Here is a 16,315-nt window from a genome sequence, read left to right on the forward strand (position 1 = left end):
AACTGAGACATGACATTTAACTGATGTCTGCACAATCACATATTATGGGACAGGAATGGGAATAGACCTCAGATTCCCCTTTCAATCATTTAGCTAAATTCAGAGCTTCCCTCTTTAGCTTTGAGTTTCTAGTGCCCCATGCAGAAGGTGTGAAACTTGAAAGACTCCGTGGTTTCACAGCAAGAAAGTTCGTCTGCCAATGGCATAGAAATAGCATGTAGCTCTGAACTTGTTTTATTTTGTGGAAAATGGTTATCTTTAGTATTTTACCCTTGTGGAAAGTAGGCAGGATACGTGGAAATTCAATCTAGATATCATGATCCAAAACGTGTGCTGCAGTTTTCTTGTGAGGCCCTTCAGTCTATAAAGGAATACAGATCTCAGTGGCTGGGGTCCACGGCTAAAGACTAAGGCCAAATGGGAACAGAAGATTGATTAGCATGGAGGTCCAATGGACAGAGTGTCTCTCCACGTTAAAATACTCTCCCTGGAGCGGTTAGGGATGGATAGTGTTTTATGATTTAAAAACTTGTGTTTACTGTAATGTATTATTTATGTGTTGCCTTAGAGATGGACACCTTATTATGTTGTTAGTGTCCATTGTGAATTTATATACACTCTGACTCACTGCATCCTCCTGCAACATCTAGTTTAGTTCCCGTAGAAAGACCAGACTGAGGAGCTAACCAGGCAAGATAACAGTTTCCAGAGGGCACTAATACTCCTACTTTTGCAAGGGCCCACTCCAGTGGATGCGTCTCCAAGAAGGTACATCTCTGGCTCTGAGAGATCTGTGATGTGGGTGAATTTGACAGCTGAAGCGCTTCCACAGAGAAGCCTTTATTGCAGGTCCTTGGAATCCCACTCCGGGAACCAACCAACAAAGCCATGGCTGTTTACCCCAGCCATGATGGGATGCAGGGAGAGGAGAGGTGCTTCCTGAGATGACGAGGCACCATGGACCTTTCAGAGGCTGATCAAGGTCGGGAATTGCACTGGAGCAGCCTGGAATCAATGAGAGGTTAATGTGCTCTCTCCCATCTCCCCTGCCTAAAAGGAGGGTTGGTGCACTTGGAAGCAGTATCAGAAGCTTCCAAATGGCCCATAAGGGGAGTGCCAAATAGCGCATGCTGCAGTGTAGTGTACTCAGAGGTGAGGGGATGAGATTCACTCCTGACTGGTCTCGTGCATTTGAGGTGCTGCACTGATCTCTTAATCTGCGTCAATACAGCAGGTAGTGAATCTGAAATAATGTTGAAATACTGTCAAGCCGGAGGACTTCTTATGCAAACTCCTGTAACCCTCATTGGACGAGGAGTAAGGGACGTGGGGGGAAGGAGTGCTCTATTTTGAAAAAAGTGCTGTGTAGATGCTCCCAATTTCAAAATAAGAAACACAGTTGATGTAGCTCAATTTGCGCAGCTTATTTCGAGTTAAGCCCTGCTGCATAGATGCACCCTAATGAGTAAGAGAGTTGTCCTGAGAACCAACCAGTATGCAAACCAAGCACCCTGATCTATAGAGAACCCTGCTCCCTACAGGCCACAGAACTAGATTTCTCTAGAGAGAAAATTACTTGCACGGTGATTTTTTTGGGGGGGGGAATAGGTGAGCCAAGGAAACAAATTGGAATTGAGCTGATAAACCTCTGAAGTGCAAAAGGTAGGGATTGTTTGCCATCTGCAGGCTGATCACTAGCAAAGTTAGACTGATTATAAGAACATAAGAACCGCTACATTTGGTCAGACCAAAGATCCATCTAGTCCAGGATCTTGTTTGCTGACAGTGGCCAATGCCAGATGCCCCAGAGGGAGTGAACGCAACAGGCAATCATCACGTGATCCCTCTTCTGTCATTCATTTTCAGACAAACAGTGGCTAGGGACCCCATTCCTATCCCTCCTGGCTAATAGCTATTGGTGAACTTCCATGAATTTATCTAGCTCTTTTTTGAACTCTGTTAATGTCCTAGTCTTCGCCACATCCTCTGGCAGGGAGTTCCACAGATGAACTGTGTGCTGCATGAAGAAAAACTTCCTTTTGTTTGTTTATCGGGGATACTTTCATGGTCCTCTTTACCACAGGAATAGAACACTCATAATTGTAATGTATTTATCTTCACAACACCCCTCTAGAATGGGGAAGTTCCATTTTACACAGAGGAAACTGAGACAAAGAAAGATTACATGACTTTGCACTGTCACACAGCAAGTATGTAGAAGAGGAGGGACTTGATCCCAACTTTTCCAACTCCCAGGCTACTGCTCTAACCATTGGGCCATCATCCTCACTGTATCACAGATTTGCACATTCAGACAGCAGAGGTCAGAGTGTCCGTGGAGAGAATCCAGGAGGAGTTCAGGTGCCGCTCTTTCATTATGCATTCCAACAAGATCCGCACACCATTCTCTTCTCGGTGGTCCAGTGGTTGGACTTATGCTCTTTGTAGCTCCATTAGAAATGCTAACTTCACTGTACAAGAACGACAGGGAAGTTCTTGTCTGCATTTTGTACGAGTCCCTTGCTATAAACACAGATTTTTAGACCTTTAATAAGACGAGTAAGTCCCAAAGGCACATGGGAGGGCTTGCCAAAGAATCCAGTTGCAGAATGTTGCAGCATAACAGTCCATTCTAAGGTTTCTCCCTCCTGCGTCTATGGAAACTCGCAAGCAGATATGTAAGGTTGGTAGCCAATGGCAACAACCGTATTAAATGACTAGACTGTCAAACTAAGCATTAATAAATGCAACTATTACATTTTACAATTCTCTCCTTCTTTGCAGCACATCTTCATTTAAAGGTAATGCTCACAGGGTTTGCATCCTGCTGATAGGATGCCAGGCCTTAATTTACCGATATTCTTCAGTAATGCACGGTTTAGATACATTCTGTTAATAGCATTATGAGCATAATTTGTACTAATACAAAATTAGAGCTGTAATTTGCATAAACAAATTACTGTTTGGATTAGTGGTAAATGGTTGAGGACTTGATATTTGAGTGGATTTGATTTGGCTGCAACAGCTCTGTGCATAACAGCTCATGTACAGAAACAAGGCACGTGGCTTTACACAGGTTGAATGCACGCTGGCTTTATCTAGAAAAAGTCAGTCTGTCAGTTGGAAGGGTTTCCTGCAGCGAATGAGCACAGGGAGGGTAGAGTTGTTGCTAAGGTGTTAGTTCACACCCTCTAACAACTGCTGTTCATTTTATGGATCTGTCAACAGGCCCGAGATTAATTGTATCCCACTGTTCTAGAAGCACCAGGACCAAGCAACATTCCCTCTAATTTTTTTCCTCCCATGTGCAGAATACATTTTGTTATGTGCACCACGGTATGTGCAGATGTGCACCACCAATAGAAACACATGCTGCTGGCTGTGGGGGGCTGTGGACACTCTGTGAATTAGCTGGGCAGCACCTGAATCTATCCTGGGCAGCTGCCCAAGAGTTTAGTCTATAGAGAACGCTGGGTCAAGTGATTATGTTACATCTTTCTCCCTGACTGATGGGAGTTAATGGGTTTCTCCATTCTTGTCCCTCTGGGGCTGGCTACAGGATCCGCTCTTACTGCAGAGAGGGAGGGGAAAGGGAAATTAGTCCCAACAGCTGTCCATGCTGCCATGAGATTGGGAACCAAAAGTCCACTCTCTGCCATGTGGGCCCTAGGCCTGCCAGTGTCTATGCCTGAGGTTACACAGGGCACTGATGAGACGAGCAGACCCTGCAAGATCCACATGGAAGGCCCTAACGAGGTGCTTATGGATCACTTTCCCACAACTTTAGGGCTTCAGTAAGTTGGTTTAGACTCTATTCTGCTGCAGTCGTGGGACACAGTTTAGTCACTGTTCGTTCCACCTCTCTGTGAAATTCCAGGCCTACATCTGTTGTCAGTTACTTCGGGCTGCATATGAGCTGCTGGCCGCATGTGGGCTGCCCAGGCATTTCCATCTGACCAGGAAGCACATCATTTATCGTCCTTTCTTGGGGATGTTCTGCAGAGAGGGCATCTTCTCCAGGACTGGTGCAGAACAGGTGCAGCCTGGGAGGGAGAGACTCCCCAGGGAGCCAACTTCTCCTTGTAAATGAGCCATTGAACTTGGTTTTCTTACCCTTGGCAGCTACGGATCTTCCAGGAGCCAGGGTAGGCACTGGATGTTCCAAACCTTGGGCAGCAGAACATGCTATGCTGTTTCACTGGGATGGCTGTGGCCACGGGTGTGTATTTTAGTAGTGGTAAAGTCAGTGCTGTATTTAGAAGACACACAAACCTCGTTGTGTTCCATGCTCCTATGCACTAATAGCCATACACAGAGCCCAAGCATTAAGTTTGCAGATGATACCAAACTGGGTGGGGTTGCAACTTCTTTGGAGGATAGGGACATAATTCAAAATGACCTTAGCAAGTTAGAGAAATGGTCAGAGGTAAACAGGATGAGGTTTAATAAAGAGAAATGCAAAGTGCTCCACTTAGGAAGGAACAATCAGTTCCATACATACAAGATGGGAAGCGACTGTCTAGGAAGGAGCATGGCGGAAAGGGATCTAGGGGTCATAGTGGACCACAAGTTGAATATGAGCCAACAGTGTGATGCTGTTGCAAAAAAAGCAAATATGATTCTAGGTTGTATCAACAGGTGTGTTGTAAGCAAAACTCGTGAAGTCATTCTGCCGCTCTACTCTGCACTAGTTAGGCCTCAGCTGGAGTACTGTGTCCAGTTCTGGGCGCCACATTTCAAGAAAGATGTGGAGAAATTGGAAAGGGTACAGAGAAGAGCGACAAGAATGATTAAAGGTCTAGAGAACATGACCTATGAAGCCAGGCTTCATGAACTGGGCTTGTTTAGTTTGGAAAAAAGAAGATTAAGGGGGGACATGATAGCGGTTTTCAAATATCTAAAAGGGTGTCACAAGGAGGAAGGAGAAAATGTGTTCCTCCTTGGTTTCTGAGGACAGGACAAGGAGTAATGGGCTTAAAGTGCAGCAGGGGAGGTTTAGATTGGACATTAGGAAAAAATTCCTAACTGTCAGGGTGGTCAAATATTGGAATAAATTGCCAAGGGAGGTGGTGGAATCTCCCTCTCTGGAGATATTTAAGAACAGGTTAGATAGACATCTGTCAGGGATGGTGTAGATGGAGCTTGGTCCTGCCTTGAGGGCGGGGGGCTGGACTCGATGACCTCTCGAGGTCCCTTCCAGTCCTATGATTCTATGATTAGTGGGACTGTGGAGTATCAGTCAGCAATATTTAGGGCCAGTGAGCAGAGCTGGCTCAACCAAAGCTGGGGTGCGCTAGGAAGCCAGTTGATATTCCCTAGCAGCCCTCAGCCAGCGTCAAGACCCAGAGTTCTCTTCCTATCAGCACTTCCCCCACGGCTGTTCCGGCCGGTGGAGGATGGAGCTGCTCACGCCTGTAGGGAAGAGGGAATGAAAGTGTACGGTGTCCTGAGCTTAGGAGTGGAAGAGTCGTAAAGGAAGTAAGCTGATGTTAACTAAGAGGAATGGGGAACCTGTGGTTTTTCTCTGCCTGGGCTGTCAAACGGCAGGAAAAGCGAGTTCCTGGTTCCTGTAGTTCAGGGGTGGGCAATAATTTTTGGCCAGGGGCCACTTAAAAAAATGTTGAAATGCCCCTGGGCTGCCCCAGAAGGGGCGGGGCCTAAAATGGAAGGGACGGGGTCAGAATGCTTCCCGGCTTCCCCATCCACAGGCCACGATTAGTCTGGGAGTGGGGAAACCCCTTTGCCCCATACTCTTTCCCACTAAGCGCCCATGGCAGGGTGGGAAGAGGCTTCACACACTTCCCCGCCCCCCCAGGCCAATAAGAGTTTGGGGGCAGGGGAGCGTATGAAGCTTCTTTTGCCCTGCCCCCGCCCTGCGAGGAGCTCATGGCACTTAGAAAAGTGCCGCATGCTCTTAGCAGGGTGGAGGAAACTTTGTGCACTTCCCCCGCCTCCAGGCCCTAATTGGCCTGGAGGTGGGGAAGCTGCAGAGCCTCCGCGGGCCATATCAACCCGCTTGGTGGACTGGATCCAGCCCGCGGAGGCCCTTTTGCCCACCCTGATCTAGTTTATTTAGAGCTCTGCATCATGATGGTTCAGGTTTGAACCTCTCTAATCTGGCACCCTCAGGACCTGACCAATGCTAAACCAGCGAATTTTCTGAATCACAAGAGGTCAATATTGTCTATCAGCATTTCCAACACTGCCACTGATTACTGGGCTCTTAGAAGACATTTAGGGGGGTAAATTAGAGCTAATTAGCAGCACAGCACACAGAACCAGGACTGGTGGCTGTAAATAAACTTAATGGGACTGCAGGAAACTTGGCCAGATCCATGAGGAGCGGACATCCGGTTCACTAAAATCCTGCTAGACCACGCACGGATGGTGCCGGACTAGGGAGGTTCAACCTGTAACACAGAGCACAAGCAGGAAGGATCCAGCTAGCACTGCAAGAGGCCCTTGGAGGGCTGGATCCCATCCCCCGGTGATTCCCTGCATCTCTGGCTTTGCCCATGCCGTCTGAAGCAAAGTGTAGCTACGGCCTATAATGGCAAGGAGAAAGGAGGGTCAGGGCACAACAGGGAGGCAAGATCAAATCAGTATCTTAGATGCCTATATACAAATGCGAGAAGTATGGGTAATAAGCAGGAAGAACTGGAATTGCTAACCAATAAATACAACTATGATATCATTGGTATTACAGAAACCTGGTGGGATGGGACGCATGATTGGAATATTGGTATGGAAGGGTACGGCTTGCTCAGGAAGGACAGACAGGGAAAAAAGGGAGGAGGGGTTGCCTTGTATATTAAAAATGTACACACTTGGACTGAAGTGGAGATGAACGTAGGAGATAGCTGTGTAGAGAGTCTCTGGGTTAAGCTAAAAGGGGTAAAAAACGAGGGTGATATCATGCTAGGAGTCTACTACAGGCCACCTAGCCAGGTGGAAGAGGTGGATGAGGCCTTTTTTAAACAATTAACAAAACTATCCAAAGCCCAAGATTTGGTGGTGATGGGGGACTTCAACTATCCAGACATATGTTGGGAAACTAACACAGCGAGGCACAGGCTATCCAATAAGTTTCTGGACTGCATTGGAGACAACTTTCTGTTTCAGAAGGTTGAAAAAGCTACCAGAGGAGAAGCTGTTCTGGATTTGGTTTTAACAAATAGGGAGGAACTAGTTGAGAACTTGAAAGTGGAAGACAGTATAGGGGACAGTGATCACGAAATAATAGAGTTCATGATCTTAAGGAAAGGTAGAAGGGAGACCACCACAATTGAGGTTATGGATTTCAGGAAGGCAGATTTTGATAAGCTCAGAGAACTTGTAGGTAAGGTCCCATGGGAAGCAAGACTGAAGGGAAAAACAACTGAGGAGAGTTGGAAGTATTTCAAAGGGACGTTGTTAAGGGCCCAAAAGCAAACAATTCCGTTGTGTAGGAAAGATAGAAAATATGGCAAAAGACCAGCTTGGCTTAACAAGGAGATCTTGCATGATCTCAAAATAAAAAAGGAGTCATATAAAAAATGGAAACTAGGACAACTAACAAAGGATGAATATAGGCAAGCAACACGGGAATGCAGGGGCAAGATTAGAAAGGCAAAGGCACAAAATGAGATCAAACTAGCTACAGGCATAAAGGGAAACAAGAAGACCTTTTATAAATACATTAAAAGCAAGAGGAAGACCAAGGACAGGGTAGGCCCACTGCTTAGCGAGGAGGGAGAAGCAGTAACAGGAAACTTGGAAATGGCGGAGATGCTCAATGACTTCTTTGTTTCGGTCTTCACCGAGAAGTCTGGAGGTGTGCCTAACGTAGTGAATACAAGCAGAGAGAGGGTAAGTTTAGAAGATAGGATACACAAAGAACAAGTTAAAAATCACTTAGGAAAGTTAGATGTCAGCAAGTCACCAGGTCCTGATGAAATGCATCCCAGGATACTCAAGGAGCTGATAGAGGAGGTATCTGAGCCTTTAGCTATGATCTTTGAAAAATCATGGCAGACAGGGGAGATTCCAGAAGACTGGAAAAGGGCAAATATTGTGCCCATCTATAAAAAGGGGAATAAGAACAACCCAGGAAATTATAGACCGGTCAGTTTAACGTCTGTCCCAGGGAAGATAATGGAGCAGGTAATTAAGGAAATCGTATGCAAACACTTGGAAAGTAATAAAGTGATAGGGAATAGCCAGCATGGGTTTGTGAAGAACAAGTCATGCCAAACTAATCTGATAGCTTTCTTTGAAAAGATAACGAGCCTTGTGGATAAGGGAGAAGCGGTGGATGTCATATACCTAGACTTTAGTAAGGCATTTGATACGGTCTCGCATGATATTCTTATTGATAAACTAGGCAAATATAACTTAGATAGGGCCACGATAAGGTGGGTGCATAATTGGCTGGATAACCGTAGTCAGAGAGTTGTTGTTAACGGTGCTAAATCCTGCTGGAAAGGGATAACAAGTGGAGTTCCTCAAGGGTCTGTTTTGGGACCTGTACTATTCAATATCTTCATCAATGATGTAGATATTGGGATAGAGAGTACTCTTATTAAGTTTGCAGATGATACCAAACTGGGTGGGGTTGCGACTTCTTTGGAGGATAGGGACATAATTCAAAATGACCTTAGCAAGTTAGAGAAATGGTCAGAGGTAAACAGGATGAGGTTTAATAAAGAGAAATGCAAAGTGCTCCACTTAGGAAGGAACAATCAGTTCCATACATACAAGATGGGAAGCGACTGTCTAGGAAGGAGCATGGCGGAAAGGGATCTAGGGGTCATAGTGGACCACAAGTTGAATATGAGTCAACAGTGTGATGCTGTTGCAAAAAAAGCAAATATGATTCTAGGTTGTATCAACAGGTGTGTTGTAAGCAAAACTCGTGAAGTCATTCTGCCGCTCTATTCTGCACTAGTTAGGCCTCAGCTGGAGTACTGTGTCCAGTTCTGGGCGCCACATTTCAAGAAAGATGTGGAGAAATTGGAAAGGGTACAGAGAAGAGAGACAAGAATGATTAAAGGTTTAGAGAACATGACCTATGAAGCCAGGCTTCATGAACTGGGCTTGTTTAGTTTGGAAAAAAGAAGATTAAGGGGGGACATGATAGCGGTTTTCAAATATCTAAAAGGGTGTCACAAGGAGGAAGGCGAAAATTTGTTCCTCTTGGTTTCTGAGGACAGGACAAGGAGTAATGGGCTTAAAGTGCAGCAGGGGAGGTTTAGATTGGACATTAGGAAAAAATTCCTAACTGTCAGGGTGGTCAAATATTGGAATAAATTGCCAAGGGAGGTGGTGGAATCTCCCTCTCTGGAGATATTTAAGAACAGGTTAGATAGACATCTGTCAGGGATGGTGTAGACGGAGCTTGATCCTGCCTTGAGGGCGGGGGGCTGGACTCGATGACCTCTCGAGGTCCCTTCCAGTCCTATTATTCTATGATTCTATGATTCTATGATTTGTGGGACAGTTTATGGATGCAAAGCTCATTTCTTCTCCCCCTTGTGGGATTTCATTGTCTTTGCAGATCTCCAGTGTTAACCCAAATGCTCCAGTCGCCCCAAGGCGGCAAAGCCGAGCAGCTGCAGCCGAGATGGAGGAACAAAGGCTTTTGCTGTATAGGAGGCGTGATGTACAGGGTGTCGGCCAATAAACTCTCTAAAACCTCCAGCTCCCCAGTCCGGGGAGGCGACCTGAGTAACAAGATGGACGGCAGACCAGGTAGGTGGTGGTAATGCCTCCGTGCGGAGAGTTTGCACGTCTGAGAGTGGGCATTCCAGGTGAGAGCAATTGAGCAACATGTCTCTGCATTCCCGTCTCTCCTGCTCCGTCACGTGGCATGTTACCCTGCGCTTTTGTCTCCCGCTTGCCTGTGCAGAGTCCCAGACTTCCTGAACTCAAGTGACATCGTCCCAGTTTTGTAAACCCCAGAGGTGCAGAAACATTACAGTGATGGGCCCCCTAGCAGCTGCCTAAGATAGTTGTGCCTGTGGCTCCTTTGGTTCAAAGGTATCCATTGGTTTCAACATATTTAACTTAATTAGGCCTCAGTTGGAGTATTGTGTCCAGTTCTGGGCACCACATTTCAAGAAAGCTGTGGAGAAATTGAAGGTCCTGAGAAGAGCAACAAAAATGTTGAAAGGTCTAGAGGACATGAGCTACGAGGGAAGGCTGCAAGAACTGGGCTTGTTTAGTTTAGAAAAGAGAAGACTGAGAGGGGACATGAGAGCAATTTTCAAGTATCTAAAAGGGTGTTACAAGGAGGAGGGAGAAAACTTGTTCTCCTTGGCCTCTGAGGACAGGACAAGAAGCAATGGGCTTAAACTGCAGCAAGGTAGGTTTAGGTTGGACATTAGGAAAAACTTCCTAACTGTCAAGGTAGTTAAATACTGGAATAAATTGCCTAGGGAGGTTGTGGAATCTCTATCCCTGGAGATATTTAAGAGCAGGTGAGACAGGCACCTGTCAGGGATGATATAGACCATGCTTGGTCCTGCCGTAAGGGCAGGGGACTGGACTCGATGACCTCTCAAGGTCCCTTCCAGTTCTAGTATTCTATGATTCTGTGATTCTATGATGATACTGGTTGGAGTAGATAAGCAGTGACTGTTAACTGCTTCTTGAGAGATTTGTCCTGATAACATTAGCGGTTTCACATCTTCATCACTTTTGTTATAGAAGCATCAGTTGTTGGAAGTAAACTGATAAATCCTCAGGCACATCTACACTGTAAGGCAATAGTCAAATTAAGATACGTTACTTCAACAGTCTTCCTCCTACTTCCCTTACTGCTCATGAAATGAGGGTTACAGGAGTCTGAGTAAGAAGTCCTCCAGCTCGAAATTAATCTGAAATAATGGCTTGCTATTTAGATGTGCACTTTTTTATTTTGAAATAATGTCAGTTATTTCAAGAATGATTAAAGGTCTAGAGACCATGACCTATGAAAGCTTGGACAGTCTCACTGATACTGGGTAATAACTCAGGGTCAGGGCTGGCTTCCTGCATCCCTACCCCTTGTTGGGGGAGAGGGATAGCTCAGTGGTTTGAGTGTTGGCCTGCTAAACCCAGGGTTGTGAGTTCAATCCTTGATGGGGTCATCTAGGGTTCGGGCAGGGATGGTACTGGGTCCTGTCGTGAGGGCAGCAGACTGGACTTGAGGTCCTTTCCATTTCTAATGCTCTATTATTCTATGAAATAACACTGCTGTGTAGACATATCCTCAGTTTAGAATGGCTTGTGTTCCTATCCCAGTTGTATTTGACAGCTAGTCTTATGTGTGTCTCTTAAGCAAGCTAGGGCTTGAGGGCCCGCTGTGTATTTTCCCAAAGTCACCTGGACAGTCTGTCATGGACCAGGGAGCGGAAGCAGGACGTACAAGTGTCCTATTGTCCTACCCATTGGAGTTCAGCCTTGCTTATTCTAATAAAGCTTGGTGAGGTCAAGTGGTTGATCTGTAGCATTTCTGGGGGGAGAGGGTTGAGTTTTGGAGAGATGGAGGATGGATGGATAAACTAGTGTTACTACACTTGGATCTGACTTGATTCAAAGTCAAGGGCTTAATGTTATATATTTAAAACATTGGGAGATGGACAGGTTGCAAAGAGAGCTCAGGACAAGTGAAGTGGAGACAGGAGGTTTCTTTGAAAGGCCCAGGCTACTGAAGGGAAGGACATCTCAACTGCGCAGACACTGATTGAGATAACCAGAATGGCCTCAGTCAAAGGGGAGACCTCCTCACAGGTTCTCATACAGCTCTGTTGCCTTGCATAGTTGAGGGAGCATCTCGTTATTTTAGGAGAGTTTTCCCCCTTCCCTCTCTTGGCCAGCGGAATAACCCAGGTGTGATAAACAAGACAGAAGCTGGTGAGCATCTGGAGCCTGCTGATTACAGTGTAAACGGAACTGAAATGCTTCTCTCACTGGGTCTGAAAGTGGCATTTCGGCAGCACGCCCACAACCCCGACTTCACGGAAGTGCAGGGTGAGGTGAAGGAAAATCTTTGGAATCGATTATTGTCCAAATTAACTCAGGAAAAAAAATCAATTTACATCTAATTTCCCTCTTCCCCATCTTGAAAACAACCCAAAAGAGAGTGAAAGCCCAAAGTAAATGAAATATTTAAAAGGGATGCTGGCAGCCAGTGCCACTAAACAAACCCATAAAGAACAGGATTAGAGAGGGAGCAAAGGAGAGAATCTTGAATCGGCACAAAAATCCTGTCAGCAGAAGAACTCTGAAAGTTTGAAAAATGGACAGAAATTAAGAGCAAATGGCAGCATCTCAGCAAAGAGTAAACACCCCGCATCCCCTCCCTCCCGGCTTGCATGCAGACTGTAAGTGGTGTGAAAGAGAAAATGACGAGTGGGAAATGAGGGGTAGACTAGAGAAGTAACAGCGGCAATGATAAATGCTTACAGCACATCATCTCCGTAGGTGAAGAGGGCGGAGATTTAGCTTAAACCAAGGATTAGCTTCCCAGGCCCGCCGATGGGAAATGAAGCGGTGTGCAGATAATGCCAGAGATGATGATGTTGAAGAGGTCAGGGGGGTGGAAAGTTGATGAAGCATCGTTTCCAGGTAATCTGCCTTCTGAGAGCATTAAAAGAAGTCTGGCCAGCAGTTTGGGAAGGAAGCTTTAGCTGGCACTTGCACAACTTAGAACTGTTCAGGACAGAGACCTGGGGCTGGCTACGCAGGCACTTCCTGTACCGCCGTGGTGGGCCACATGCAGCCCATCAGAGCCCTGTGTGTAGCCCGCAAGATATTTCGTTTACATTGCCCATGCGCGGGGAGCCGGATTCTGCTGGATCCTTCTGCTCCAAAAGCGCAAATGTTGTCCACTCAAGTTAAAGAAGAATCCTGATGAGCTATGAGCACTGTAGGGCCTGTGACACATAGCTGAGTGGTCTTCATACTATTTGGCATCCAGAGAGGTGGTGTGCGCGTGCGTCCGGCCCCTGCCCCCCCCCCCACCCCCACACTGACAGTTAACACAGATTACAAAGTAAGTACATAAGGATATTCCTTATGGGGGTCACCAAATGAAATTAATAGCTGATTTAAAACAAAAAAGTATTTCTTCACACAATGCACAGACAACCTGTGGAACTCCTTGTATTTCTTCACACAATGCACAGACAACCTGTGGAACTCCTTGTATTTCTTCACACAATGCACAGTCAACCTGTGGAACTCCTTGCCAGAGGATATTGTGAAGACCAGGTTTAACCAGGGTTCCAAAAAATATTAAATACATTCATAGAGGTTAGGTTTATCAATGGCTATTAGCCAGGATGGGTAGGAATGGTGTCCCTAGCCTCTGTTTGCCAGAAGCTGGGCATGGGGGACAGGAGAAGGATCACTTGATGATTCTCTGTTCTGTTCATTCCCTCTGGGGCACCTGGCATTGGCCCCTGTGGGAGGACAGGACGCTGGGTTCGATGGACCTTTGGTCTGACCCACTCTGGCCATTCTTATGTTCTTGAATTATCATTTGCATTACGCTGACACTTCTTTATGGCTCTCCAAATACTTGAAGTCTCAGAATCATCTTATGGAGGGACATGGAGTATTTTGGCAGGAAATAAATAATTAACGTAATTTTTTTATTCTTAGATTAATTTTCCTTTAGTCCAGGGGCGGGCAAAATAGTCGGACTATGAAAGTAGGCAAGCAGGCTTTGTGCACCAGAGGCTGAGGGTTTGCAAATATTTTTCCTTCTAATATTTAAAATTGGATGAGCATTTGCAACAATTTGCCTGATTTCACTTGAGGAAAAAGGGACTTGGGCCTGATCCATGCTTCCCCACTTACCTTCTGTGATCAGCCATTACAGTGATCATGGGGGGGAGGAGGGATGATAAGGAACAGAGAGTAATTTCTGACTGGGAGAACCCAGCGCTAATAAAGATCCCTTAGTTTTAGATCTCTTCTGTTCTGAGTGTCCCTCTTACCCCTTCCATTTGGGCGTTCAATGTGTAACCCTATAGCTCTGTCTCTTTGTGTGATTTTTTTTTTTCAGTCCTTTAGAAAGTGGCTGTACTTTCTCAGGTGTGGAAAGGGTAAATCCACTAAATACCAGAATTCCTTCCTTCATGTGTGTTGTGTATCAGACTCCACATATCCGCTTTATCATCTTGATCTTAAGCCCTTTAAAAGGTTTATTTAAGAGAGCGTTTCAGGTCTCCGTCAGTGCAAAACACGAGTGTATTGTGGGCTAGCAAGGAGATGGGAAACACTCTTGAAAATTTAATAGTTTGGAATTTATTTAAGGGGTTATAATTGTGCTTTGCGATTCTGATCTTTGTCTGAATTTATTGGGGCAGTATTTTCTCTCCTCCAGTCCTGGCTACAAGTAGAGTTATGAGACATTGCTGACCTGTGCTGCTACCTGCAAATCAGATGGGCCTCTGCTCAGACTGTCTTCCAGGGGGCAGACACCAAACTAAAGATTAGAAAGGCAAAAGAGAGAGTACCTGTACTTTGTGTGATCTGCTTTGGGAGTAGGTGCCACAGGTCTCACCTTCACGGCAGTGGGTTCTCAACTTTTGCCACAGACAAGAAGCCAAATATTGAATTTCAGTAGCTGTTGAATGCTAAACAAACCAGGCAGATCACTGCTTTTCCCCTCTCTTTGCATGCACTGTTGCCACATTGTGATTCTTTCATTCCATGATATCATCTAACACCCCAGGGCGACAGCAATGGACAAGTGTTAGTGAGTATTGTTTAGTCTGCTGTGCTCTGCCAACCTCCTCTCCCCTGCCCCTGGCAGCTGGACCATTCCACTTCACTTCTGCCTTCCAGCCCAAATGGCTACTTTTAACCGCCGTCGCAGGTTAGAATTTGGTCTTGGGGCTGCATCTATTCCAGCCCTGTACAATCTCAGTGGCCAATCACAAGGCTGACAGAAGTGATAAAGCAAGTCATCTGTCTCCCTAAGTGAGAGGGAAGCCAGTAGTTTTACTGCTGCTTGTCTGCAGTCCACCTCGTTGCCATGAGCACAGAGAGGGATGCACTTTGTGCCATGCATTGTTTGGGCAGGAGAGTGGAGGTTTCTGCTGAAACCTGAATGCAATGCCCACAGGCAATGGCAGGTCTGGTTTGCACAGTTAATATGGGCAGTAGATCGCAGCCTTCCCAAGATCCCATTAGAATAGACACTGAACTGAGGCCCGATTTTGCTCTTGCATCCGTACAGCTCTACTGACTTCAGTGGAAGCTGCACGAATGTAGCCGAAAACAGCGTCTGTTCTGTTCCAGTTAACTGCTGCCGATAAGACGGAGATTCTCAAGTGTATCTATTTCATAGCTCCCTGTATGGTGGAGGGCTGATGGCAGCAATTACATCCCCCCTTGCGCTTCCATCCACCTCTGAAAGGAGTGTTGCATCTCTAACACATCTCAGGAATCCCTTGCTGGTTTTTTCAAAGGGGTTTGTAGAGTCTGTAAGGAGATGGACTGGGCTGTGGGGTAGACCTTTCTCTCCTCCCCCCCCCCCCCCCCCCCCCGGTTTGTCCTGGAGTAGTACTTTGTAATCGATACAGCAGCTAAACTGTTAGAAACCACCGGAGCCTTGTTTCCTGCTCAAATGGGATGAACTCAGGGGAAGTGTTTTCTGAAATCCCCTTGCGTAGATGTGGCCTCTGGCAAGGGAATTGTAGCTTTTCACCCTTCATTGTGGTTTTAGATGTTCTCTTTCTGCTCCTAACTTAGCCTCCCGTTGTTGTTTGTTGATTATTTGTACTACAGTAGCGTGTAGGAGGCCCAGCCGTTTAACAACATAATGACTAATCAGAAGTATTAAAGTGCTGTCCAGTCCATATGTGCCACCTGAAAAAGTGTTTCGAACCCACTGAATTTGTGTTTCTAATGGGCGCTTAAGTAGCAGTTCTGGTCTCCCCATGACTAGGAAAGTGCCTTTTTGGGGTTCCATCTCTGTGTCTTGACTCCAGATAAAAGTTGCTCAGTTTAGAAATAAAAAGTTGGGTTTTTTTTTCCTCTCCCATTGCCAGCTCTGCAAATTTGGTGGGGACCACAAAGCCAAGTTGGATTCTTTCTGGCTCCTGCATTTCTTCCATTTGCCATCATATCTGCAGTAGGAACATACGTCACCGTTTCTTTTGCTGATGCTCTAGCCAGACTAGACTGTTGCTCCCAAAGGGGTGGGGGTTGTGCAGGCGCCTAAGTGGAGTAAAGCTGGTAACAAGCACATTTGTGTGGGAAAGTCACTAGATCAAGTCTGTGAGTTAACAGGTCTGATCTCCAGGCTGTATGGAAAGTGCCACTTTTATATAGACCCTCG

The 16,315-nt window shown here is 46.0% G+C and overlaps 1 protein-coding gene across 2 annotated transcripts in view; it reads left to right on the forward strand.

Moving 5' to 3' along the window:
• The window catches only part of ZC3H3 (zinc finger CCCH-type containing 3), a 350,743-nt gene that overhangs the window by 209,204 nt on the left and 125,224 nt on the right, over nt 1-16,315 (forward strand). For both annotated transcript variants that reach the window (XR_012901167.1, XM_075919992.1), the window contains exon 5: nt 9,536-9,729. Coding sequence is in view for 1 of the 2 variants with exons in the window: in XM_075919992.1 (XP_075776107.1) it covers nt 9,536-9,729 (194 nt within the window). In the remaining variant the exon portion in view is untranslated. The remainder of the gene's footprint in view (nt 1-9,535; nt 9,730-16,315) is intronic.

This window comes from Pelodiscus sinensis, chromosome 2 (genome assembly GCF_049634645.1).
Source record: "Pelodiscus sinensis isolate JC-2024 chromosome 2, ASM4963464v1, whole genome shotgun sequence".
Lineage (NCBI taxonomy): Eukaryota > Metazoa > Chordata > Testudines > Trionychidae > Pelodiscus > Pelodiscus sinensis.